Source organism: Corvus kubaryi, unplaced genomic scaffold (genome assembly GCF_017639235.1).
Source record: "Corvus kubaryi isolate FWS band 111438036 unplaced genomic scaffold, C.kubaryi_AGA036_p1.0 37264, whole genome shotgun sequence".
Classification (NCBI taxonomy): domain Eukaryota; kingdom Metazoa; phylum Chordata; class Aves; order Passeriformes; family Corvidae; genus Corvus; species Corvus kubaryi.
In genome coordinates, this window is record NW_024581079.1 from 1748522 (window position 1) to 1774885 (window position 26364).

The 26364-nt window shown below is 49.9% G+C and overlaps 2 protein-coding genes across 4 annotated transcripts; one reads left to right on the forward strand and one right to left on the reverse strand.

Moving 5' to 3' along the window:
• Positions 1–523: 523 nt before the first annotated feature.
• Positions 524–20214, forward strand: ATG4B (autophagy related 4B cysteine peptidase). 3 transcript variants are annotated; one of them, XM_042024638.1, is made up of 14 exons: positions 524–631; positions 5914–6012; positions 6460–6531; positions 8516–8614; positions 9046–9147; positions 9565–9637; positions 9985–10064; positions 13313–13509; positions 14460–14538; positions 15227–15372; positions 15988–16044; positions 16517–16610; positions 18446–18552; positions 18665–20214. In XM_042024638.1, exons 1-13 carry the CDS (start codon positions 622–624, stop codon positions 18517–18519), a joined length of 1182 nt encoding a protein of 393 aa, XP_041880572.1. In that variant the 5' UTR covers positions 524–621; the 3' UTR covers positions 18520–18552; positions 18665–20214. The 3 variants fall into 3 exon arrangements, with proteins under 3 accessions (XP_041880572.1, XP_041880571.1, XP_041880573.1); XM_042024637.1 differs by having other exon boundaries at positions 18446–20214; XM_042024639.1 differs by lacking the exon at positions 524–631 and adding an exon at positions 5731–5803 and having other exon boundaries at positions 18446–20214.
• A 1186-nt stretch (positions 20215–21400) lies between these two features.
• Positions 21401–26358, reverse strand: DTYMK (deoxythymidylate kinase). The gene is made up of 5 exons (XM_042024641.1): positions 26300–26358; positions 25930–26038; positions 24659–24749; positions 22487–22684; positions 21401–21942 (listed from the first exon to the last, which is right to left on the reverse strand). Exons 1-5 carry the CDS (start codon positions 26334–26336, stop codon positions 21832–21834), a joined length of 546 nt encoding a protein of 181 aa, XP_041880575.1. The 5' UTR covers positions 26337–26358; the 3' UTR covers positions 21401–21831.
• Between the last annotated feature and the right edge of the window lie 6 nt (positions 26359–26364).

Genomic DNA, 26364 nt, shown 5'->3' on the forward strand with positions numbered 1-26364 from the left:
ACGGCCGCCGCCATTTTGGCGGAGCTGCAGCCGTACGGCGCGGGGCAGGTGGGGAAAGGGGGGGTTCGCTCCCGGCGCCTCTCGCTTGCCTCGTGGGCGCTGCTGGGCGTCCGCCTCCCGACGAGCCTCTCGGTCCGTGACAGCCAAGCCGTGAAAGGCGTCTCCGAGTGGGGCGGGCATGGTGGAGGGGGTTACTCACACGGGTACTCTCGGGGAAGGAGGGGCGGGGCTCAGCCGGCGCCGTACAACGCGATGGCGGCGCCCGCTTATCACATCTTTCCTAGGAATACGTGTCACGGGATACACTCGCCGGCGCTCTGTGCAAGGAGCGGAGACCTCACACTCCGCGCCGCCCTCTAGCCCCGGCCCCGGCCCCACCGCCGGCCCGCTGCCTCCCCACGCTCCGCGTCGCCCCTCCGTACGGCAACATGGCAGCTCCCGTGCCCGGAGAGCGCGGCGCGTAGCGCCCAGATGTGACGAGCGCCACCGACAGCCAATCGGCGCGGAGGCCGGCGGCGAACGGCGCTCTCATTGGCCGGGAGCGGCGCGTCACGCCAGCAGCCGCGCAGGACCGCGCCGGGCGTGAGTGTCGGCGGCGGCCGCAGCCTCGGCGGGGCCGCCATGGACGCAGGTGGGTCCCGGGCCGGCCCTGCCCGCGGCGCGGCGGCCGTGCTTCCCCTCGGGACTCCCCGGCTCGGCCTGGCCCGGCGGCCGCTCGAGGCTCGCGGCCTCCCCGACGGGCGGCGGGGAAGGCGCCGCTTTCCGCCCTGAGCACGGCCCTGGGAGCCGCGGCCCTCCGGGGCCCGGCCGCCCCGCCGGCGGGGCGAAGGGGAAGGCGGTGGCTGCGTGGCCGCCGGGGTGGGCCGGCGCAGGCCGGAGCCGGGCGGCGAGTCCCTCCTGCCCTCGCCAGCCCCGCTGCGGCCGTCGTTCCTCGAAGGCTCGGAGCTCTGCCGCCGGGACGGGTCTGCCCGGGAGGGGAAGCGGAGCGGGGAGCGGTGACAGGGCTGGTGTCGCTGTGCCCCGCTCCCCACAGGGCTCAAGGGGCGAGAAGGCAGCTTGGGGTAAGAAGGTGACTTCCGAGAGGTGAGAAGGTGTCGTCGGGGAGTAAGAAGGAGACTCAGCCACTCGTCACCCTCACTGAGGGCTCTAGCGAAGCTGCTTCTGGTAGAGATTTTGGTTTCGTGCAGGGAAAAGTAAAAATAAGTGTTTGACACTTGTGTTGGGACCCGCTTCCCTCCAGCCTTATCGTAGTAGCAGCTCCCACCCCCTCCGCAGAGATAAGTGTTGTTCCATAATAACAAACGCTTCCCTGTGCGCCGTGGGCTCCTCCTCCGCATCGCCGAGCACGGGTGTGCCGGGGATCCGTGCCTCCCGTCCCTCCTGGGGGCTGCCCTGACTTGTTTTGGCCTTCGTGCCGCTGGCGTTGTCAGCGTGGTCCGGCTGAGGGCGTCCCGACTCTGCCGGAGCGTCCTGGGATCCCGTGTCACGCCTGGGCACCGGACGCGTTCCGCTGAGTGAACCCACACCCCCTGATGCGGGAGATGCGTTTGCTTCCCCTCGGTGTGAGCCGTACGAGGGAAGGAAAACTTCGCTCTGGTGGATGGTGGAGCTGGATCTCCTCCATGAGAGGAGGAGGAGAATCTCTGGGCTCAAGCCCCTTCGTGTCCAGCCCCGCTCCCGAGATGGTCGGGGACCTGACAGCAAAACTTGGAACTGTTTGCTCCAGGCCTTCAAGAAAGCACCACACTCCATTACCTGACTTTGCTTGCTGTCTGTCTCTTAACTCCTCGTTGGTGCTCAGATAATAAGGATTTATTTTGTTTGAAAGAGTGTAGAGGAAAGAAAAGGTTTAGTCTTTGTTCTGCAAGGGGCAGAAGTAAGGGTTTGAGCTGTTTGGTGTTTTCCAGCAATGCGTTTTACTAAAGTACTAAATTTACCTTCTCTTCTTGACTCCCTTTAAAATGTTCCACATCCAATTGCATTCCTCCTTTGCCTTTGGTGAGGTACCTGTATCAGATAAAGGAGAGATCATCCACCTCATTTCTGATCCTTCTGTGGTGGCCTTAGTTGGAGGCTAAAGGATTTGGGGAGGCATGAGAGCCAGGCCTTTTCAGAGAATGGAGAAGCCCCAGGACCAATTTGGGAAGGGAAGTATGGCAAAGCGTGGCTTTCCTTTAATGTCATGCTTCAAAGCTCGGCTCCAGTATTTTGTATGAGAAGTTTTTCAGCAGGCAGACTGACCGAGGTGGTCGGTGCTGGGAAAATCACCTGCCATGTTTCTGTTTGAGTCACCCAAGCCTTCACTTGTTGTTATTTGTTTCCCAAAGTTGATGGGGAAGCAAATGGCTTTCGTTGTGGTATGGGAGATGAAGTTAGTGTCTGACACAGGCTGTGGCAGGTGTGGCCTCCAGCACGTTTGCAAAGTGACAGCAGCACTCAAGGGCTGCTCCCAGCGCCCAGCTGTGCCTCTGGGTGTGTTTGTTACAAGCTGGGATAATGTTTTTATCTCGAGCGTTTGGTTGTGCTGGTCAAGTATGAGAAGTGAAGAAAGGTTTCATCTTCTACCCTAATTCTGTGTATTTAGAGTTGTTCTTGTGTCAAGATGATGGAGGACGTCTCCTACAAGGAAAGGCTGGGAGAGAGAGGGATGTTCAGCCTGGAGAAGAGAAGGCTTTGGGGAGACCTGAGAGCCCTTTCCAGTACCTAAAGGGGCTCCAGGAGAGCTGGAGAGGGACTTTGGACAAGGGCCTGGAGTGACAGCACAAGGGGAAATGGCTTCCCAATGCCAGAGGGCAGGGTTAGATGGGATATTGGGAAGAAATTCTTCCCTGTGACACTGGTGAGGCCCTGGCACAGGGTGCCCAGAGAAGCTGTGGCTGTCCCTGGATCCCTGGAAGTGTTCAAGGCCAGGTTGGATGGCGCTTGGAGCACCCTGGTCTATTGGAAGGTGTCCCTGCCCATGGCAGGGGGTGGAATGAGATGAGCCTTAAGGTTCCTTCCAGCCCAAACCATTCTGGGATTCTCCTGTGGCATGTACAAAGCTTTGCCTTTTCTGCTGAGGCTTTCTGGGATGAGGTGTTCTTCAGATCCCATGGAAGGTGTGCCCATGGGGCAGCGATCCAGCCAGCCTCCCCTCATTCCCAGTGTGTCCAAGGCTCCTGGAAAGCGAGGCTGCCTTTCTCAGGGGGAGCTGTGCAGGGCCAACACTCTGCTTTTTAACTATAAAACCATGTGAAGCTGAGCTGTCGTGTTTTGATGTGCAGAGACCGCACATCCTTCTCTGCAGAAACTGCTGCTCCGCTGTCCTGGATGCTCAGAGGTCGGTAATTAAAATAGACCGAGGGCTTTCTGAAGGTGAAGTTTTGGAGCACTGCCTGAGAAATGTGCTGATCTCACCCGGCTTCTGCAGCTCTGAGAGGAGCAGCTTCGAACAGGATTTCTGCTTGGTGAATTTCCAGATGTATTTCTCTTCTTCGTCTCTGGCTATAAGAAGGAGAGAAAGGCTGCTGTGCAAGCTGTGACATTCTTTGTGCCCTGCCTGAATTGTTTGGATCCCACTGGCTGGTATTTAGCTCATCTGGGCAGTAGCACAGGAGATGGACTTTGGAAAAGTGCTGGGGCATATGAAGGTGGAGGCTTGTAAAGGAAACACTCAGTGACCTCAAGCCTTGTGGGGAGTTTACTGCTCCCATTGTAATGTCCTTGATTCTAACTGGGAGCAACCTCTTGAATTTTCCTCCCTGTGAAGGGGAAACCTGAACTACATTTAGCAGTTGTGCCTTTTCAACTGTTTTCTCCCCAAATCCCAACACAAATGTCTGACCACCTCTTTGGGGTGCACAGCTGGACACACAGGGCCTTGTACAGAGCCAGATGTCAGGCATTCAGCTGACAGGCTGCAAGCCTGGGACTCTCCTCCCCAGTGTGCAGTGTCATGACACATGTGCTGCATCCCCTGAACACATGGCTGGTCCAGCTGGAGATCCCCCTCTGCCTGCTGATCCTTTCCAAGCTTTGGTAGAAGGGGAAAGACTCCAGCAGCCCCTTTCCAGCTGCTGATCCTTGCTGTGGAGTGTCCAGTTGCAAATCCTGTCTTTGCTAAAGACCTGGTGCCCTGCAAACTGTGGGACTGCAGAAGTTGTGATATTTGAGCATGTAGGGGAATGTTGCTGGGAAGGAGAAGGAGGGATTGTGGATAGCTTGATGTTCCTGTACAGCATCCTTGTTTCACTCACTTTCTTTAAGCTACTTGAGGCTCCTGATGGAGAGTTGGATGCATGGCAGGCTTAGGAACTGACAAAATAAACCACAGAATATTCCTTGGAGCTTTAAGACCTTCCTGAGAACTTCAATTTTTATGTGAAGATCCTATCTGTTACCTTTTCAAATCTGGGAATTGGCAAATTTGGGTAGTAGATGGGAAAGAAATCCTTCACTTTCCTGCTAAAGTTTGTTAGAGGAGAAGACTGCAGTAATTTGTTGGCACATTTCTGTGCAAGCGGAATTGTTTTGCTTAGCTTGCTGAGGAGTCACATCATGGGGTGAGAATGGGAACGTGAGGCCTGTGCAATCCTAAAGGTGCCTGGAACAGTCTTAAGGACTAATTCACACAAGGAATGTGCTTTAAATCTTGTGGGCTGGAGTTAGGGCAGAGTCTGATTCAAAATTTGATTTAGAAGCCTGTTGCCATCTCTACTGCCAGGGTTCCTGCTTAAACAGTAGTTGGTCTTAGTGATGGTATCTGCTCCAGTATTTTCTTGGACATTTGGAATTGGAATTCCAGGTCAGGGAGCCCAGAATAGAAGGCTGAGATGCCTCAGGACGCCAAAGTGTCTTATGTAGCAGCAGGTGACTCTGGAGAAGCCAAAAGCGAGGTGTGCCCCATGGAGAGGGGTGGCTTTTGCAGAGAATGGGGCTGACAGGAGCTTGTGGCCGTGTACTCCTTTGTCCTGCTTTAAACTCACATCACATCACCACAGATTTTATTGCATTTGCTGTGAGAGGTGTTTTCAATCTCTACTTTAACAGTTACAGAACAGTCTGTCTTAGCACTGCTTTAAATTTGAGAGGTGATTTGTTACAGAATTGGCACCTGCAAAATCACGTGGGTCTTTTCCAGAATTCTCAGGTGACTTTAAAGTCTGTGTTTCCAAACACAGATCTAGTGGAGCACAGCTCATCCAACTCCCCTGGTTTTTCCTCCCTGTTGCTTGTACCCTGTGCACAACAGCTTAAGCTGCCCTGATCCAAGGGCAACCTGGGCTGCTGGGTTGTTCTGTCGTGGTCCTGGAAGGGGGTGGATTTTTAGGCACTGATGGATGCCATGCTGTGAAGGGAGCAAGTGAAAGAGCAAAAGGTTTTGCCTTTCACTTGTGCATGAGCACATCTGCACAGCTCTGTGTTCCTCACGTTGTGGGGTGTAAAGGCTTCTGCCTCTCGAGGAGGGACTGAGCAAGGTTTAGTTCCCACCTTAAGGTGAGCTGTGTTTTGTGTGTTCTTCCCTCAGAATTTATGTTCTCTGCAAGAGGATTTTAACCGCTTGCTCAGTGGAAAAGAGGCCTTCAACATCAATGCCATAGCTGATGACGTGCACAATGGTGCCTGTTCTGGGAAATGGTGTAGCTGCCAGCTGAAGTTTTAGATGTTTTCTGCCCCAGGCAGGACCTGGAGCTGGCCTAAACTGGAAATCCCACTGCATTTCTTCCTGTGGAGCAGCTGGGAACGAGCCAGGGCTGGGTCACCTCTGTGCCTCCCAGAGCTGGTGCATGCAGGGCCATTTCCTGCCAGCCCAGGGGCTTTGGGGGTGAGTGGGAGTCACTGGGCCACAGCAGCTCAGATTCTGTAGCTTTGTCTGGCTTTAAAAACAAAAGGAAAAGCTATGAAAGGTCTGTGATTTCTCCTTTCTCTTTCTAGCTACTCTTACCTATGACACCCTCAGGTTCGAGTATGAAGACTTCCCTGAGACCAAAGAACCCGTTTGGATCCTCGGCCGGAAATACAGTGTTTTTACAGGTATTTTGTGTGCACCATGCAATGTTCTGAGGCTCCAGAGGACTTTGTTAGTGTTGCACTTGGGTTTTAGCTGCCATGCTTCTGTCTGTCTGGCCATTTCCATGGACTCTGGCATATTTTCGTGCAGAAAGTTACCATATGGAAGTTGTTGGGACATGTCATAAGGGCAGGATGGTGGAGGCAGGCAGTAGAACGATGGTTTGCTGCTTCATAATTTGTCTGTGGCCATAGTGTCTTTGGGTTGATTGCAGCTATTTTTGGGGAGGGAAAGGAAGTTTTTTGTGCACACCAACCCTGCCCTGTTCCTCAGCCAGAATCTGCCTCTCTGGGCCTGCAGGCTGTGAGGAGCAGAATGCAGTTGTCCTTGGGGAGGGTGAGTGGGAGGTGGGTTTAGCTGTCTTGGTGCCAACCTCATGTGTGTGCCTTTCCATGCCGAACACTTTCCAGAGAAGGAGGAGATCCTGTTGGATGTGACCTCTCGGCTTTGGTTCACCTACAGAAAGAACTTCCCTGCTATTGGTATGTACTCCAGAGGAGTCTAAAGACATCCTGGAAATTACTATAATCTGCTTATCCCTAATAAAACAGTCCCCACAAACATGACATCATTTCCATTCATAGGAGTCTGAAATGTGCTTCATCTAATTGATGAGGCAACTTTTTTTTTATCTGATGTTGAGAATTCCTCATCCCCTTGGGTAGGAGGGGTAGCAGTGGTTTTTCAAAGGACTCAAGGAGGAGTTTGGGAAGCCTGCTCTTTTTTTAGGCAACATTGAGAGGATTTTTGTACTTCATCACATCCTGTATCAGTCTAGTGTGAAATATTATTGAATGATGGTCTTGGGCTTGAAGTGGATTAAAATGATGAAACCTAGAGAGTGAGACTGAAATTGCTGCCTTTGTGCATCTGCTCCAGACTCTCTGGGGGGGTTTTGTTTGTCTGGGGGGAGTTAGGTGCCTGAAGTGTCTGTTACACACAGGAGCTGTAGTGATTGGGTGAATATTTCCCAGTGAACTTGAAGGAGGATGTCTTGGTTCCTTAAGATATTCTGCATGGCCTCTTCTGGGGTTTGGGTTTGTGTGCTGGGTGCAAGGTGTATCAGAGGAGATCTAAGAGCAGGTAAATGGGATTCCAAGGCCTACCCATGCCCTCCTTCTGTCATTGTCATCCCCAGCAGTCAGTGGCAAAGGAACATGGCTCAGGTTTGGAAAAGAGACTTCTTCGTAACTGGTCCTTCTGGCTCGTGCTGTTCTCTCCCTGCTGGGAAGTCCTCTGCCTCAGAAGCTCTGAGACGTCTTTGATGCAGTTTAATCCCTTTAAATTCATGTTTGTGCCCCATAGTTAAACATATGTTTGAGATTGAAGGGTTAGCACACGTTTAACTGGCTCACAGATGCAATTTTGGTTTTCGTGTGAGTCATTAAAGGCTGTGGGGTGAAGACAGACCCCATTTCCTGAGTCATTTCCCATTTACACCATCAATATGATCTGCATGTCATACAGTAAACCTTTTTCAGTATTTTTTCTCCCAGTCACCCCTGTTACTGTTCGTCCCTTCCCTCTGTGCTAGCCCACTTAAATATGGTAAGGGTTAGAGGAACTGTCTAATGCTAATTTTGTGAAGCATTATCACTTTTGGAATTTGTACGTGTTACGAATTACCGGTGAAACTATAGAAGACAACTGGTGGCCATCAAGAAGCTGATTAAATAGTTCTCTAGGTGATTTTCTCCCTGTTTAGGACCAAAAGAAGAAAAGCAGCATTACAAAGACTTGCAGAAGCTGTGCCCAGGCACAGATTACCTACTGGGATCACACTGAACATTTGATCTCTGTTATTTGTAGTAACAGCCAGAGCTGCAGTGGAGGAGCAGCAGTTTCCTTTGGAAGGTCTGTCAGGGAAATGCTTCCAGCCTTGTGTGCTTTGTCTTAGACTTTCCAGCATGAGCTGATATCCAGCTTTCTCCAGCAATATGTAGGATATGTCTTTTTTTTCACTGCTTGGGTAGACTTTTTTTGGCTGGTGCCTTTTTTTTTTTTTGGCCTGAGTACATTGTTCGCTTTGAAATCTTATTCATGGCCACTTCTGATGTGGGAATTCCCTGGGACTGGTTTGTTCTGCTTGATGAGTTGCCTCCTCAAGATGAGGATTACAAGAGTCATCTTTAACAAACACCTTTGTGTAGAAACGTGTCTCAGTTGGGCTGAGAGTCTGCAGCCAGGCTTAAGGGTTATTGTTCTCCTGAGAAATTCAGCTCTCTCTTGGGTTGTTTGGATTTCCCTTGGATTTTTTTTCCCCTTTCAGTTAGTGTTAGAGGAGTTCATTTGTTTTAAGGGATGCCACTAAGTTACTCACTGATAACCACATTTTTGGTTCTCAGCCTTGGGTGTGTGAGCTAAGCTAGTCCTCATTTCTTGGTGAACCTGCTGGCCATTCCTTCTCCTCCCTCTTGGCACTGTCTTACCATTCATTCCCTGTTTATTTTCTGTCCTTGTTTCCAGGAGGAACCGGTCCCACCTCTGACACGGGCTGGGGCTGCATGCTGCGCTGTGGACAGATGATCTTTGCTCAGGCCTTGGTCTGCAGGCATTTGGGAAGAGGTAAAGCAGTGCACAGCCCACACTGACTTCCAGGGCCATGTGCTCGCAGGAGTGCAGCACTTGGAAGAACAGAGATAGCAAGGACACAGCTGGGAATTGCTGAGGGTTCTGTAATTTTTTCTTCAGTCTTCTCAAGTTCAGGGCTGTTGAGGGAATAGTCTGCTGGGAACTCTCTAGGGATATTTGTATTTTCTGATTTTTTTGTTTGTTTATTTGCTTTTCTGTGGGTCATATTCCTTTATCCCAGCAGTAAGAATGTTCTCTGTTATTTTAAAATTAACCCTTTACTGTTGGGGATGTCTCAGATGCTTAGTAATAATATAACAATGTGAACATTGAGTTGGTCAATGGACAGGAAGAGAACTGCAGCTTGCAGCCTCTGGTTGCTAATAAGTACCATGTTTATTTCATATATCCCTTGTCTGTCCTAGACTGGAGGTGGATAAAAGGGAAGAGGCAGATGGATAATTACTTCAACGTTCTTAATGCCTTCATTGACAAAAAAGACAGTTACTACTCCATTCACCAGATAGGTAAGAAGAAAGAAATGCTCAGACAAAGCAAATGGACTAAGGAAGGCTCTCACTTTGGTATCAACTTCCCTGGAAAACAGAAGCAGCCTGTTCCAGTGTTTCCTGCGGGGTGTTAAGGCATAGCTTCAGTGAACAGAACTCAGGTCACGGGGGTGGTCTAGTGATCAAACACTGGGTAAAGCTTCTTCTGAGGCAACACTGCCCTTTGAACTTCTATGCTGCTGCAGTTTGGGGAAAGGATTTGCTTTGCGGTCCTTCAGGATGTGCTTCTCACCCCCGTGAAACAGTAAATACTGCTGATTCGATAAAGTTTCCAAGTGAGAATTCTTCCCTATTAAATACAAACCTGATTATGAAGGGATGCAGTGTGGGTGAAATTACTGACTACATTATTCTGGTTTTTTTGTTGTGGTGCAGCCCAGATGGGAGTCGGGGAGGGAAAATCCATAGGCCAGTGGTACGGACCAAACACGGTCGCGCAGGTGCTCAGGTGAGTGCTGCCCTTTGCCTTTTCTCTGTTCAGTCAGGCAGTGGGGCCAGCTGGTGTGTGGTACCTCCGAGCTGACAGGGTTCTGCCTGCCTTTGGAGCATGGGCTGCCTTTGATAACACCTTCCCTCCTCTCACCATTCTCCCCTCTCGTTGGTAGATGAGCACGTGGCTCCCTGGAATAGGCTGGGATTGCCTAACAGCAGCTTTCCCAGGTCATAGCACATTTCACATCATAATTGATAACACCAGTCTCTCCTAATCCGGTTTCTCCTCTCTGATACACCACCATCTTTGCCTTGTAGTTGTATTAATCCTTCAATACTTATTTGGTTTTGATTTTCCTGTAGAAAACTTGCAACTTTTGACACGTGGAGTTCCCTGGCAGTACACATAGCCATGGACAACACAGTGGTGATGGAAGAAATCAGTAAGTATCGTGTGGAGGTAAAATGTGGTATATCCTCGGCAGCAAGAGGCCAGAAAAAAGCTGGAGATCACAACAAGCATGGAGTACATGTTCTGTCTTTGAGAAATTCCTCCCTGTGAGGGTGGGGAGGCCCTGGCACAGGGTGCCCAGAGAAGCTGTGGCTGCCCCTGGATCCCTGGCAGTGCCCAAGGCCAGGTTGGACGGGGCTTGGAGCAGCCTGGGACAGTGGGAGGTGTCCCTGCCCAAGGCAGGGGGTGGAATGGGACGAGCTTTAAGGTCCCTTCCAATGCTTGTGATCTGTGAAAGCTGTGTCCAGGTGTGCTAAAACAAGGTGAGAATTGCTCTTCTAGGGCAAGGAAGGGCCTTGTTTGACTTTCATTTCATCTGGTGATGCCTCTGGATCTGGTGAGAAGGTTTGCTGATCTTCAGAGAACATATGGGAGCTGCTTGGTAGGCAGTGTCAGACTTGTTTGTGGCCACAAGGAGCGAGCAGTAAATGCCTGGTTCCTCTCTCACATAATTGGTAGGAAGGTTTCTGCTAATGGAAAGAGTAAGAAAGCTAGAACAGATCTGAAGAGGAAAAGGACCAAAATTGGCACGGGGGTAAGAAGGGAATCTGTCGCTCATCATTTTAAGGAATATTCACTGGCGGCTTCTTTTTTTTTTTTTTTCCTTTTTTGTTTGTTTTTTGGGGCATCCTGCCCACAGGCTGGCTCTGGAAGCTGAGCAGCTCTTCATGCCCATCCTGAGCCTGCCTGCTCTGGCTGCAGCACTGCAGTAACCAAAGCTGAGCACCTGCACTGCTGGTTGCTGCAACCCTGCATGGTCCTGGCTTTCCCATGGCTTGCTTTAGGCTAATTCCTGAGGCAATGAGCCCACCCAGCACAAACCTTGCAGTGTTTCTGCCAGGGCAGTGCTCTGAATTAGCTGGTGTAGGGTTACAGGTGAGATGGTGGCAGGCACCATTTAGGCTGGCTTGGCTGCCACGGGGCCAAGATCAATAGCCAGGCAGTTTTTGCCTGGAGTGCAGGACGGTCACTTTACAAAGTCACATCTCTTGTCAGGTAGTCTCAGTTGGATCTGACTGAGAAGTGTGTGTCTAACCTTAGCTGAAGGTATGTGCTGATGCCCTTGGCTTAAACAAAGGCCAGATTTAAAACAGAAATTGGATTTATCCTTCATCTTTAGCCTGCAAATATCACTTCTAGAGCTGGAGCATGCTGGCCACGAGGCTCGGGTGTGCTGCAGGCTCTTGTGTGTGTGGCACTGGCTGTTCAGCACTGATGCTGCTTCAAGTGACATGTCCATACAGCTTGTCCTAGGCAGGGGTGTGTGTGCTTGTTTTCCTCAAATGTGGATCATAATATACCTGTTCAGGGCCTGAAAGTCACTGCGTGAGTGGGTCTGATGTGTTACATGTCTGTAGGTTTGTGTTTGTTACCTTGTGCCCCAATCATTGTGGAAAGAAGTAATGTTTCATACATCTGTTCATTTGGTCACTGATAGGGTTCAGCCAAAGGTTCAGAGGAAAGAAACAGTGAAGAAACCTAAATCTTTATCCCTTCTGAGTCAGTGTTCCATGAGAAGGGGCATCTCAGCTGGGCATTGGAGAATCCTGTGCATCCCAAAGGTGGTGAGAATCGAAGACAGTAAAGCCAGTACCTGCCAGCAGCAGCCTCAGCAGGAGAGGTGTTGTGTTAGATCTGTTGGAATATGTTTGCAGTAAATGGTTTGGATCCAGCTGGGAAGCTTTAGGCAGTTCTGCTCTGCTGTGGCACCACAGAACTGCAAAGCCTGCCAGATACCAAGGTGAATTTAGTCTGTGCTAAGCTCTCTGCTGCTTAAACTGGAGGTAAATATGTTCATACACAGCACAGGATTGCCATGTGCTTTGCCTGATGAGGAAACCTGCAGTGACACCCCATTCAGCAATAGCCCTGGCTTGGCAGCTGATTTCAGATCATCTGGACAGGCGGGCTACTGCAACAAAAGAACCTGCTTTAACAGGAGAAATCACTACAGATAATGACTTTGGCGTGTCCTCAGAACCTCTGGTAACTATGTCTGTGCATGAGGTGCACACATACACCTTCTCCCTTCTTGAGGATCAGTATAGGAAGGAACTGCAAATATCTGTGTAGGTTGTCTCTCCTCCTGAGGCTTTAGATCCAAGTCCTATTTCTTCTAAATTTGGGTATAATACCATCCTCATTGAGCTGGATTTGAAGCTCTAGGTAGTGAACAAGCACCCAGCTGAAATGGCTGGTGATTAAAGTGTTTGTTTACATCATGTCCTACCTGCTAGAGTGTCCTGGCATTCAGTTTAAGCTGGGAATAAATTAAATGAGCCTCTGGCATTTTGTCTAATTGCCTTGGCTTCATGATTCTTTAATCATGCTGTGGGTTTCTTTGGGGTTTGCGTTGGGTTGTTTTTTTTTTTCTCCACACACCCAGCAAATAATTAAATTGGCCAGTGAGACAGGTAGGCTTGGAATTGTTTCTGGACCAGAATTTACATAACCTGGGTGCATTACAGCCTGGCTGTGTGTTTGGCAAGCCTTTAGGATGAGGATGCAGAGTGCTTATGTCATGTGGAGTTCTGCTGCCCCATATCTTAGAGGCAAATCTTAGGCTGAAATTGCAGAGTTTAAGGATCATACTGCTTTAGGTCTGTAAAGTAGCTTGTGAATGATCCCCCATAAAATTTATGACAGTTTTTGTGAACTTTAGGAAAATCATAGCTACTCTAGACAGATACCACGTTCGTATCTTGCTACACAGCACTGAATTACAGGTGAATATTTCCTGTGTTAACTCATAATGCTGTCCTCATTCAGTTCATTCATATCCTCTCTGAACTCCTCCGGAGCTGGACACTCCAGAACTTTCCTCTTTCTGCCTACAAGCTTTGTGAATTCAGGACAGTTGTCTGACCTGCTAATCAACTCGCCCAGCTTTGTTGACACAGGTGGCTGCTCACCTTTCTGGAAGAAGTTGCGTTTTCACTGCCTAGCTGTCGGTAGCTGTGAGTACGAGGGGCTGTGGCATAGGCCTGGTGTGAGCTGAGCTGAGGCTGAGCCCTGCAGCAGCCATGCACACATCACACAGTCCCAGCACTCGGCCCCTTCAAGCTCTTCTCGGCTTTAAGCGCTGTAGGCTTTTGGTAAGGAGCAGTTGTTGATCAGAGGAATGACTCAAGCTCTGGAAACGGACTCCTGATGCTTTCTGCTCCTGTTCCCTCTCCGTAGGGCGGTTGTGCCAGTCCAACGTGCCCTGTGCTGGAGCTGCAGCGTGCCCTGCCCTGGAGTCAGACGTGCTCTATAACGGGTGCCCAGAGGACGTGGGGCTCAGAGAGAGGCTCACCCCGTGGAAACCACTGGTGCTGCTGATACCTCTGCGCCTCGGGCTCACAGAGATCAATGAAGCCTATATTGAAACACTAAAGGTAGGGAATCTGGAGCTGAATTCCTGCTGGGGTGATGCTTAAGGATCCTGTTGCGAATTGAGTAATTACTCAGAAGTAATTGCAAAAGGAAATTGTGTTTAGAGACAATCCTTGTCAGAGGTCAGGATATAGGTTCTTGCAAGCTGTAGTCAGGAAAATGGGGGGGCTTGAAGGGTTGGGCCTGTTTTGGTTGGGTTTTTTTTTCTTTTGAGGCTCTTACTTCACAGCTTAAATCTCAGCCCCTCTTTGTGTTCACATGGTACCAACCTGCTGAAGCCTTTGTTCAGCACAACTGTACCTTGCTTGGTGGTAACCTGAGTGTTGGTTTATACAGTGTTGCACATTCCCTGTGGCTCAGAGGCTGAAGTTTGTGCTGCAGGCTGAGGCTAAGAGCTGTCAGGTGGTTGCAGGTTGGAGTATTGAGAAGCTACAGAATTTAGGATGTGCACAAGAGAGGGTGCACAATGCTAGCAAGCTCTGAGCTTGGGTAAGAGACCTCCAGGTTCAGATCCGTGGGACATTCTACTTCCCTTAACTCAGTAGATCGTGCTTGGCTGCTCCAGATGGATAAGGAACTCAAACTGTTTCCTGAATGATTGTTCCCTCCTGAGAGCACTGTTGCAACCTGATGACAGCTCCAGGGATCTTGCCACTGATTGCAGCAGAGCCAGGACTTCCCCATACCAAGTCCTGGAGTAGTGCAGCCTCTTTCATTTGGTCCACCTGTCTATTCCTGTTAAAAGTGTTTTTGAGCTGTTTCCATGCTCCTAGAAAGCCCTGTGTTGCAGCCTGATGGAGATTTTCTCCAGAAACGGCTGGTTTTGCTGCTAGAGTTGCTGATTTTCCGTGTCCCTGTCCATCTTTCCCACTGCATTTTTGGATGTTTGCCTTTGTTGCCACCTGCTGTTTCACTGTCTGTCAGCTGTGTGTTTTCTGTGTTGCTTTTCCAGCACTGCTTCATGATGCCCCAGTCCCTGGGAGTGATCGGAGGGAAGCCAAACAGTGCTCACTACTTCATTGGCTATGTAGGTGAGTGCCCAGAGGACTGCAAAGACTGTCCAAAGAATCTCCTCCTGGCTAAAAAATGCTTCTGGGGTGGCACAGCTCTCCTGCTTGGCCTGTGGTGCATGCTGCAGGGTTTTGCTTTCCTGCTGGAAGCGTGGAAGGCTGCTGTGGGCTGAACCTGCCACCTGAGTGATGTAGATTTGAACAGTGGCCATAAACTTCCCCTGTGTAACACTAAATCCTGTCTGTGGAGTGCATAGAGCCTGCTTCCTGCATTCAGAGCTGACCTCCCTCTGTGGCTTGTCTGGATTTAACTGTCCTTTAGGTGTTCCTCAAACCCTACAAACTCTTGTTACTCTCCTCCTTCCCTCTGGTTTCCTCTCTGCCAGAGACCTCAGGTTATTCGTGCTTCAGACTTCTGGGGTCTTATTTGAGCTTACCCAGGAAGGGTTGAGCAGGAACAATACCCAGATAGTTAGTGCCTGTGCCTCAATCCCAGGGTGTCACAGTGGAGTGGCCACCGTGGTTGTGCTGGCAGCCGTGCCTGGCTGAGAAGCATTTGGGGAAGTGGCTGAAAGCAAGACATCCCTGGAATGTGGGATTCCTCTGTGTGCTTATGAGACCGGGCTCTGCCATTGCTTTTCCTCCTCTTTCTATCTCTCAACTTGTGGCATGGTTCTTGCTGTTGATGTGTCCTTGCCTCTGTGGCCAGGTGAGGAGCTCATTTACCTGGATCCCCACACCACGCAGCCGGCGGTGGAGCCCAGTGACAGCGGCTGCCTCCCCGACGAGAGCTTCCACTGCCAGCACCCTCCGTGCAGGATGAACATCGCCGAGCTCGACCCCTCCATTGCTCTGGTGTGTTCCTGTTCCCAGTCACCCCCAGGAGCAGTGCTGGGGGGTTCCACAGGGAGCTGGCAGGGGCAGTGGTGACGGGCTGGGTACTCTGCGGTGCTGTGCTCTGGGCAAGTGCTGCCCTGGGTTTCGGTGACACTGGTAAAGCAGCTCCTCATGCAGAGAGTGGCTTGTCCTAGGGAAGTCTCCCTTGCGTGGCAATTAAATACCATTCCTCATGGAGCAGTGTCATTCTCTCAGGTTTAGTTTGGGCTTTGATTCCAGCCTTTTGATGAGCAGAGGTGAATCCATTCCTGAATCCATATGATGATGCGCCGTGGCTTGTTTCCTCTTGAACCTTAGATGCCTGCCCTTTGTTTCCATAGGGTTTGTTCCTCCTGGTTTTCCTTCTGCAGTAAAGAAAATATTGGTGATTCCAGCACTTGGATAGCCTGGTCACATCAAGCCTTTGTGGAGGGTTCAGTTTAACAGGGCAGTGTGAGGCAAGTTTTTAAAGCAAGGCAGTCAGGAGTAGTAACTGCTCCCAGTCCTGATCATGTTACGTGGTGTTGACTTAAGTCTGAAAATGATAGGTCAAAAATATGGAAAGATAAAGTCTTTTTCTTCTTTTTTTTCCAGGGCTTTTTCTGCAACACAGAGGCAGACTTTAATGACTGGTGCCAGCAAATCAAAAAGGTTTGTGTTTATAGACCTGGTCAGACATTGGAACAGGCTGCCCAGGGAAGTGGTGGAGTCCCCATCCTGGGAAGTGTTCACAAGGCATGTGGACATGGCACTTGGGGACATGGTTTAGTGGTGATGTTGGCAGTGCTGGGGGAATGGTTGGACTCGAAGATCTTGGAGTTATTTTCCAGCTTTAATGAATCTCTGATTCTCTATCCCTGGGAAAGGAATATCAGGTATTGTCTTGTTTCCAAACCACTGCACAGAGACCATGTTCTCTGCAGCATGATCCCATTTTAAGCGTATTAAAATAGTTTATTAAATTACCCGAAGGAGCATAGCTCTGAAATTCTGTTGATGTTGAGTCAGAAGCTTTGAAAATCATTTTTCCAGCTCCAGTGAAGTCCCAACAGATCGAATTGCCCCTGAAGTGCACCAGCAGTGCAGAGCTGTTGGTTCTCATGGCTCTGTTCTGTCTCCACAGCTGTCCCTGGTCAGAGGAGCACTGCCCATGTTTGAGCTGGTGGAACGCCAGCCCTCGCACTTCTCCAACCCTGATGTCCTGAATCTCACACCAGGTGAGGCCATGCAGGGAGGGAGAGCTGAGGGTGAGCCGGTCCCTCTGGGTTTCTGGAATTCACGTGGAATTACATGATGACTTCTAGTGTGTTCCTGTTCCACCCAGAGTTTAATCTGGAGCTCTTGGGTCAGTTGATGTAGTTCTTCGGCTTTCAGCTAGAGGTTTGCAGATCCCACAGTGTCTCAGGATGATTTTTAGAATAATCTGTGAATGGTGATGGTGACTGAGCAGAAGAAAAACCCAAGCTCACAGGCTGACACAGCAGTGTGACTCTGGTTTCTAAAGGGATGCTCAGAGGAATCAAAATTGTCCATTGAAAAGGCTGAAAACCGAGTTTGTAGGTAATGAAAATGCTCCAAGACAGGGCTGGTCACACTTAGTTCCAGCACAAGGCACTCCTTCCTGACATGTACTACTACCAGTGGGAAAAAGGACAAGTGCTGGGCACTAATCTTGCCTGTCAGGCTCTGCTTATCACATTAATAACATGCACAAACGTTGCAGGAGATAAAGCCATTGGCTGCTTCTGCCTAGAGCAGTGAGTGTGTGTGGGCAGGCCTACCCTGTCACCAGGCACTGGGCAGCCTCCTGGCAACCTGCACCCTGCACTTCCTGGTGTTTCTTTCTCTCTCTCTCCCCTTCCTTAAAAGCTTATCACACTGTCTGTTGCTGTTAAGAGTGCTCAATTCCCCTAAACTGTCAGTTGATCTTTGCCTGTCTTAAATTGTTCCTAATACTGTCTTTCCTACTCTTAAAAATGTTTCTGTAATGGACTACTTGGCCTTCTCCCTCTTCCCTGGCTTGTAGAGCCTCTCCCATCTGCCACAGCCATTCCATTTCTGTTAGTCCTGTCTCACTAGAAGGAGTGATTGAATTCTGAGCCCCTTTCAGGGCCTAAAGAAAGCTGCAGAGAGGGCATGCAGTGAGAGGACAAGTGGGAATGGCTTCCCTCTGCCAGAGGGCAAGGATAGATGGGATATTGGGAAGGAATTCCTCCTTGTGAGGGTGGGGAGGCCCTGGCACAGGGTGCCCCGAGAAGCTGTGGCTGCCCCTGAATCCCTGGCAGTGTCCAAGGCCAGGTTGGATGGGACTTGGAGCAACCTGGGACAGTGGGAGGTGTCCCTGCCCATGGCAGGGGGTGGAATGGGATGGGCTTTAAGGTCCTTTCCAACCCAAACCATTCTGGGATTCTGTAACTGATAAATTTATTAGCCTGAACTAATAAAGGTTTCTCCTTTACTTCTGCCTGTGCTAAAGTTGCTTCCCCTTTAGGTGTGAGCTCCTTCCTCACCATACAGTTGGAAGGGTGGAGAGGTGGGATCAACTAACATTACCTTTCCTCACAAAGTGGACTGTACTAATTGCTTTTGGGAGAGTTCATGTTGTAATTACATTCCCTAACAGTTGCACCAAAAGCAACTATAGCAGAAACAATTCTCTAATACATGGGGGTAAATGTATCTCTTATTGGGACAGAAATCTTTATGGATATTAGTCCAGGCCTGGGCACGTTCTCCTGTTTTGAGCCTCTTGAGGCAGAACATCTCCTGCTAATGCAGAGCTGGGGCACAGGAAGGTTGTACAGAATGGTGGCAGCAGAAGTGTGTTTGGATCTGTGAAAGATGACACACTTCTGTGCTCCATGTAATTCTCTCCAGTGCATTTTCCATGTCACTGACATGTTCTTCTCCTCCTCAGAGCCCTCACTTGGTTTTGTCACTGAGTCTTGGAACTTTTAGGCACTTGGCACTCAACTTGTGATGCCCTCCAGCTGCTGGTCTCGCTGACAGTCACAGCATCCCACTGAGGCAGCGCTTTCTTCTTCTCTTCCAGACTCCTCTGATGCCGACAGATTGGAAAGGTTCTTTGACTCGGAAGATGAAGACTTTGAAATCCTGTCCCTTTGAAAACAAATAGGAAACGTGACTCTGCAAATTTGTGTATGTGTGGGGAGAAGGGGGGAGGGAAGCTCCTTCGAGAGCCTGGGGCTACCGGTTTTCATAGGCGCTTGCTGCCATCCCTGCCTCCTGTCCATCCCGGCATTCCGTGCAGCCTCGGAGCAGAGCGCGCAGTGTCTGCGGTGGGATGAAGAACCGAGAGGATGTTACAGCCTTACTGGCTGCAGCTGGAATTTCTCAGCAGCAAATGGTTGCTGGAAGTGGATGCAGTGGTGCTTAGGAATTCAAAGCCTATCTGTCACATCAGCAGGTCAGCTGGGCCTTCCGGGGGAGGCACGGAAATCGTTAGAGCGCTGAATCCTTCCATGGGGACTCCCCTCTGAAGCTTAAATAGAGTCCACCCATCATTTAGCAGGAGAAACGTCCAGTTAATGCCTTTAGCAGCTTCCCTTCTCACTGGCCAACCTGGGCTGCAGCTCACAACGCCAGGGAACAGCAGCCACGTCCCACAGATAGCTGTGAAGCCTCCGGAGTGCAGGTCCCTATGGTACAACTCCTGTTCATGCTGTGCAGAACACTCAGCACTACCTCTCCTGTTCACACCCTATGGAAAGGGAATTGAGGGAACTTCTAAGTGACTGGGAATTCAATAAGTGAAGTGTGGAGCAGTGCTGTGCTGCTGGAGAGGAGCATCTCAATCCCGGTTTAAATAACAGAAGGAATGGAAGAATAGAAAACGTGTGTGTTGCTCAGTGAGTCAGTCCATGTGCTTCTACAGTGGAATAGTGTCTACATTAAGTACCTTCAGGAAAGCTGCTTTTAACAGAAAACTGAATTCCACAGCCCTGGAAAAAAGAGTCCAGAGCTGGGAGAGGTAAAACAGGGCAGCAGAGATCTGCCAGGCATGTGCCAGGCTTCTGTCTGTCCCCCAGTGTGCTGGCACGGCGACTAGGGAGTGATGTTGTCCTGCCAAAAACCTGAGCTGTAAAACCTCTTGAGGTGCCCTGGGTGGGTTGGTCAGCAGTTCCTCCATCTACTCCTGTCCGACATTCCCTTTCCAAAGCAGAAGAGGTGCCTGAAGGTCGAGGTTTCCGAGCTGTGTTGGTACCTTGCCTCTGCCAGCTCCCCTCCCTGCGGAGTGTGCCCAGAGGTGCTGTAGGAGCTAACCTGGAGAATCCCCCATCAGGTAACCATCCCAAGAAGGGCAGAATGCCTTGAGACGGTCCAAATACACTGGAAATTTTAGCTACTTTAACATGGTAGCTCTGCCTAGGGCCCTTCACACAGAGAAAGGTAAATGTGGAGGAGAGAGCTGTCTCCATGCACACTGCAAGGGAAGTTGCTGCTGTAGTTTCCTTGGTGCGTGCTGCACACTGCAACCCTGTTTACAAGGCTTTGGTTTGTGCATTCGGGTTTGGAACCTGTCAGATGATGGTGGTGTGCCCAAGGGTGGTGCCACCAGGCTAGAAATGACCTGTTTCCCCCGTGACTGACCTACTGATGCTCTAACTGTCCCCGTGATACTCGAAAGCAGAGGTTTGAACTGGGAACCACAATGCTTCTGTCACTAAATTATTATTTGCTGCTTTCTTCCTGCTTCTCCTCTTCTCTCTTGTAGTCAGGGGAAGAGGCAGCAGAGGAAGTGGGGCTGTGCTCCATTCATCTGCTTTCAATTTCTATCTGAATAAACAGATCCAAAATCTTTGCCTGTCCTGATGTCCTTGCACACGTTGAAGGAGGTGGTGGGTAGTAGGCAGTACACCAGAAGAGTCCAGTGTGCAGAGGGGCTCCAAGAGAGCTGGAGAATGACTGTGAACAAGGGCCTCAAGGACAGGCCAAGGGGAAATAGCTTCCCACTGCCAGAGGGCAGGGTTAGATGGGATATTAGGAAGGAATTCTTCCATGTGAGGGTGGGGAGGCCCTGGCATGGGTTGCCCAGAGAAGCTGTGGCTGCCCCTGGATCCCTGGAAGTGTCCAAGGCCAGGTTGGATGGGGCTTGGAGCATCCTGGGATAGTGGAAGGTGTCCCTGCCCATGGAAAAAGATGATCCTTAAGATCACTTTCCAACCCAAAGTGATTCTACTGTTTATTTCATGTTCATGGCTTTATGTTTAAGGACAGCTCAGCCAGATTTTACCCGAGTGTTAACACAACCCAAATAGCACAGCTAAGCTCAGCTTAGATCTTTAACAGGTATTTCTGGCTTTTCAGTGTGTTGTTGTGTCCCAAGTGTTACAGTCAGGGCCTGATGCAGCATTGCAGGGGCTCACCTCCTTCACCAGGAGTGTCTGGCTGCCAAGTGCTGGGCAGCTGTGGGGGATAGGCAGCACCTTTTGCCATTGTAGCTGGTGCTTGTATTAGCAATTTTGGTTTAAATATTTACCTTCCTCTCCCTGCTCATGAATGTGTTCAATCTGCTTCTCCACCTTAGAGAGGATTTAGTCTGTGGAGATCAGAGCAGACCACCCTACTGGAAGGTGAGCTGAACTCTCCTGGCCATGCCCATCTCTCAGTGCCCCTTGCAAGTGATTAACATTCCAGTTTGTACTGGTGATTTAGGTGATTCATAGCAGGTCTGGTTTCAAACTGCACTGGGGTGTGTCAGGAGCCACAGGTGACTATTCCTCTCATCTTGGCCAGTCTAAAATAATTTATGTGCTGCTTACCCTCCAAACTGGCCTTGTTTTGAGCTAATCCATCTATTTAATGCTCTTACTGCTCCCAGCAGTACACAGCTGGAGAGAAGGCTTGAACTCACCTCTCCCTTTTTTCCACGGCTCTAGCAAACAGCTTTCCTTGGATTTAGTGCCTGAACTGCAGCACTTTCACCTCCCATATCTCCTTCTAGAAGATAAAGGATCATACTGAAAAAAAAATGCCCTGTGCCAAATGCTTAAAAGAATAATTTATTAGCAAGTCTTCTACAAACTGGTTTGAACATGGAGGATGCATTTACTAGAGAGGAAGAATGATCAGACACATGGCAATTCCCCAAAAATGGGAACACTCTCTGTCCAGGGATGGCCCTGGGCTCCACACCCACATCTGAACTCCAGGCGCTAGAACAAGAACTCCTGATTGGGGAGGGAGGTTTTTAGGAAGAATTTGATACATGCTCATGGCATACTCATTTAAGAAATGCAGAAGGGACTATGCAGGATGGAGGGGAGGGGCAGATAGTAACAAGCACAGCAGCAGCATCTTGGACCCAGGATACAACACAGGATCTAAGCTGTAGCTGCTGGGATGTCACAGAGTCATCCAAGTGCAGAGGATCCAAGAAGTGACCTTTCCCTTATTCTTTTAGACCTGTATGAAGTTTCATTTCCAGAGTTCGCCCAGAGGTTTATTCTGAACCTCCTGCATAGTTTTCTCTGCAATGGACTTGATTTCTCTGTGCAAGTCTTCAATGCTCTTTGAAGCATCCACTGTCTGTTTCCAAGATGAAAAAAAAATACAGGATAGATACAGAGAATACAGAAATGTGTTACTGGACACCAACAAATGAGAAAAACCTTGTTGTTAACATCTGCTCCCCCCATTACTCAATATTGTTGTTTCTTCCTGAGTAGTGAAATGAGCTAATTACACCTCCTCTCTGCAGTTTCTGGAGTGGATTTAGGAAAAACCAGTATGTGTGTAGGAACAGACATTTAAGAAGTAGACGTGAGGGTGGGTGAAGGGAAACAGAAGAAACTGCAGCTGCACATTGTTTGCTGGCAGTCTTTGGGGTGTGTGACAGAGGCAGGTAAGCTAGGCATTCATCCCAAGTGCACAAAGAGCTGACCAGGGTGTCCTGGAACAGGGCAGTGCCCTCTCTGCCACATCTCACACTGCCCTTGGCTGGTCCCCAATGTGTCCTGCTGAGCAGAAGTGGGAAGAGGGGAGCACAGGGATATGACAGGCAGAATTTGGGAGCTCTCATTAGAGGTCCGCACCCCGGTCCATGACAAGCCCATTAGAGTTATTTCCTCACCTTCCAGTTTAGGGTCTTGTCCTCCATTAAGCAATAGAAGGACTGGAGAACTTTCTCTTGGAAGGGGCTGGTCTCATAACGTTCATGTCCAAAGTTCCCTCGTTCCGCTGCTTCTTCCGGGCTTAACTGGAGAAACAAGATCAGGTCTGGCTTTGGGAGTCCAACATCAGGCTGTTTGCACCAGTCCAGGCAGAAGTTCTGTCCCAAAGACAACCGAGTTTGAGGTGAGACACACACAAAGACAGGAAAGCAGCAGGTTGGCTGGAGAGTGAGGTGGGAAAGGAACAGCCAAGGACGGCAGGAATCGCAACCTGAAACGCTCTGCACAGGCTACAAACTGAAAAGGTGATTTCGCAGCTTACCATGTGGGAATTCAGTCCTGGCAGTTTGGAGGCGAGCAGGTTTTGTCAGGTGTTCAGCACCTCTTGTGCCCATTTAAGTTGGGCAGAGCAGAAGCTTTTCCTGCCTCTTCTGCAGAGCCCATCTGAGCTCTACCAAGGCACACTCTGAGCCTCCGCACAGCTGTTACCATTCCAAAACGTGCTCAGTCCTAAAGAAAGCTGCTCCCAAACACAAACACCACACAGCTGCAGTGCAGATCTCTCTGAGCCCATGCAGGCTCCTTTCCAATACTCACCTACCCAGGAATTTCAGCCCAGACACAAGAGATGCAGTTTTCTCCAGCTTTGGGATTTTGCTGACAGATCTGAAGACTTTCATCAGGGCATGTGAATCCATGATGTTGGTGAGACTACAGAGGCTTGTCCACTTACTGCTCATCCACATCTCAGCTCCCTCTAACATGAGTAGGCACATCTGCCCTCCAGTTTCTCCCCAGATGTTCTGCATCTGGGTATTTTTTGGATGTATGTGCAGTGAGTTTTTCAATACCATGAGGGGGTAAGAGAAGCTGGAAGCCACAATGTCCTGGGTGTGAGCTCTGGCTGCCAGTAAGCTTTTGTGTTAGATATGGGCATCAACATCTCTCCTTCTGGGAATGCTTCTTGAGTGAAAAAAATGCCAAACTCCATTCTTTTAAGAAGCAGAGGAGGTCCCTTCCAGCAGCAAAGGATGCCATCCCTGCTTCCCAAGGGTTGCATCCGCATGGCTGAGGATGCAGGTCACCAGCTTCTTTCAAAGAAATGTAGACACTTTAAGACACCCTTTCTACCCCACCAGAGAGTAGCAGAACATTCCTGGTTGTGCCTATGTGTATTTGGGATCATAATTTTGGGGGGACTCAGCTCGTGTCACATGTCATGGCTCCTAATTTGGGGCTTTTGTAGACACCTGCTTAGCACCTAAATGCTTCAATACATCTGTTCCAGGGTTAAGCCCCAAGCCACACAATGTCCAGGGAAGCAGGAGGGTGGAAGAAGATGCAGGTGAGGGTGCAGGGCCTGGGGGCCCAGGATCTCCTCAGTCCTTCCAGGAAGCAGGGAAAGGCTTGGGCAAGAATGAATGTAGGTCACAACTGGTGCTGCAGGCATGGCTGGAGCTTCTGTGACCACAGGATACTCCTCGAGGATTGATGGCTGCTCAGCAGGAATGGGACACGTATGATGGAGTGGGACAAGAGTGTCTGTGCAGAATGGCTCAAAGGGAGGCTGACAGAACTGCCTTGTTCTGAAAGCAGGGACAGGCCAAAAGGCACAAGTGGGAATGCGAGAAATTCAGGCTAAATGAAGAAAATCACTTTTACTCTGAATGTGAGCAGAAAAGAACCCAGAAAGGAGTGGATATACATCCCTGGAGATACTCTAACCTTGGCAGGATGTAGGTCCAAGCAGCCTGCTGGAGGCTGGGCTTCATGAATTCCACAGGTCCTTTCTAATGTATGTGGTTCTGTTATGTTTCACAAATTCATGGGCCAGCAGCCTGAGCAAGTACAGAGAGTCTTAAATAAACTCCCAGAATCATTCTCCAGAGTCACACAGGTCAGCTTGCAGTCCAGCAGTCTGTCCAGATTTACAAAAAGTCACCAAGTAAGTTTCTCTGCTTGTTCTGGGGAACAATACCCTGAGGTTAATACCTGAGCTGAAACTTCCCTCATTTCCAATCCTCATTTCCCAGAAGAAGAATGGCCCCATGGCCATTCACACCAACAGCCTCTACCTGGAGCTGCTTTCCCAAACAGAGAGAGGGGCAGGGGCTGCTGCAGGTCTCACTCACCCCTTTGGCACTTGTGAAGGCCACTCCAGAGAAGGCGTATCTGTCAACCACAACCGTGATCCCCTGCTGTAGTTTCTCCTTCATCGTCGGTCTGAAACCATACAGGAGATAAAATAATAAAGTTCCATTCCTTGATAGTGACAGAAATGAAAGGAGTTCATCTAAAACTCCAAGTAAGTCAACATTTATGGAGATCACAGGCAGGGGCAGCTGTGATGCAGATGGCAGGTGAAGAGCTGTTTGTATTCTCCACCAGGCATTGACCAAACACCCTTTCATGACACCCAAATTCGGGGTGCCAAGCGCTGGGCACTGCTCTAGGCAGCTCCAGGGCTTACAGGAAAGATCACAGATTAATTATATTTACATGAACAGTTTAGTCCTCTTCCCTTTTTAGGTGGTGCAGTAGATTTTGTGATATGCTCTGCCACCTGAATTCACGACAGTTCTTCTCAGAGCTCACTTATCTGCCTTCTGTTCTCCCAGCTTAATTGGCACTGCCACTGCAGCAGAGCCAGGAAAGCTTTTCTGTAAAATGAGAACATTTTGAAATCTGTATTTCCAGGTAAAAACAACAGCCAACACTGATTTCCCCACCTCCACACACAGAGTCTGTGACTAAAGCAAGGACAGCCAGTTACAGCTGAACATAGCCTTTGGCTAGAGGGGAAATTTGGGCACAATTCCTTAACCAGTGTCACTCACAGGGACTGCCTGGCAAAGCAAGTATCCTCAGGAAAGACAGTAAATTCACAGTCTAGGCTGGTTCAGTCTCAGCTCCCCAGTTCTTTAATCCAGTACAGCACAGGAGTTGGAAATATGGCACCAATGATTCCAAAAAAACAAGCTGTAGGATCTGATCTAAGATTACAATGGCAGGGGATAGATGGGATTTTGGGAAGAAATTCTTCACTGTGAGGGAGGTGAGGCCCTGGTACAGGTTGCCCAGGGAAGCTGTGGCTGCCCCTGAATCCCTGGCAGTGTCCAAGGCCAGGCTGGACAGGGCTTGGAGCAACGTGGGCTAGTGGAAGGTGTCCCTGCCCATGGCAGGGGCTGGGATGGGATGGGCTTTAAGGTCCCTTCCAACCCAAACTATTCTGGGATTCTGTAGAATACAGAGCTGTAAGAGTCCTTAAGACACCACTTCCAGCCTGTTTTCCTGTCTGAACAGGAACACATTCTCGTGCTTTCTGTACCCATTGCAAGCTCGAACCATGGGGGATTCAACACCACGCATTTTTCTTTTACAACTGAACAAACATCATCTTTACACGTGTTCCCAGCGGTTGGCAGAGAAGAGCAGGTGAATGGTGTGGTCCTCCAGGTTCTTCTCCCTCCCCAGGTAGGAGCTGATCAGCTGCCCAATCTCTGTGGTCCTGTCTGTAGGAAAGAAAGGGAGAGGATGCAAAAGCTGCCCCAAACTGCTCTTCCCAGGTGGGTGTCCATCTGTCTTGGGGGTCTGTCTGTTACGGGTGGGAGGTTGGTCTGACCACGGCAGGGTCTGTCTGTCATGGATGGGAGAAGGTCAGTCCATCCAGGGTGGGAGTTTGTCACGGGTGGCAGGAGGTCTGGCCAGGGTGAGGGGTATATTTATTTGTCACGGGTGGGAGAACGTCAGTTCATAAGGGGCTGGGGATCTACCTGCCTGTGACAGGTTGGGGGGAAGAGGTCGGTCCATCCAGGGGGGAGAATCAGTCTGTCTGTCC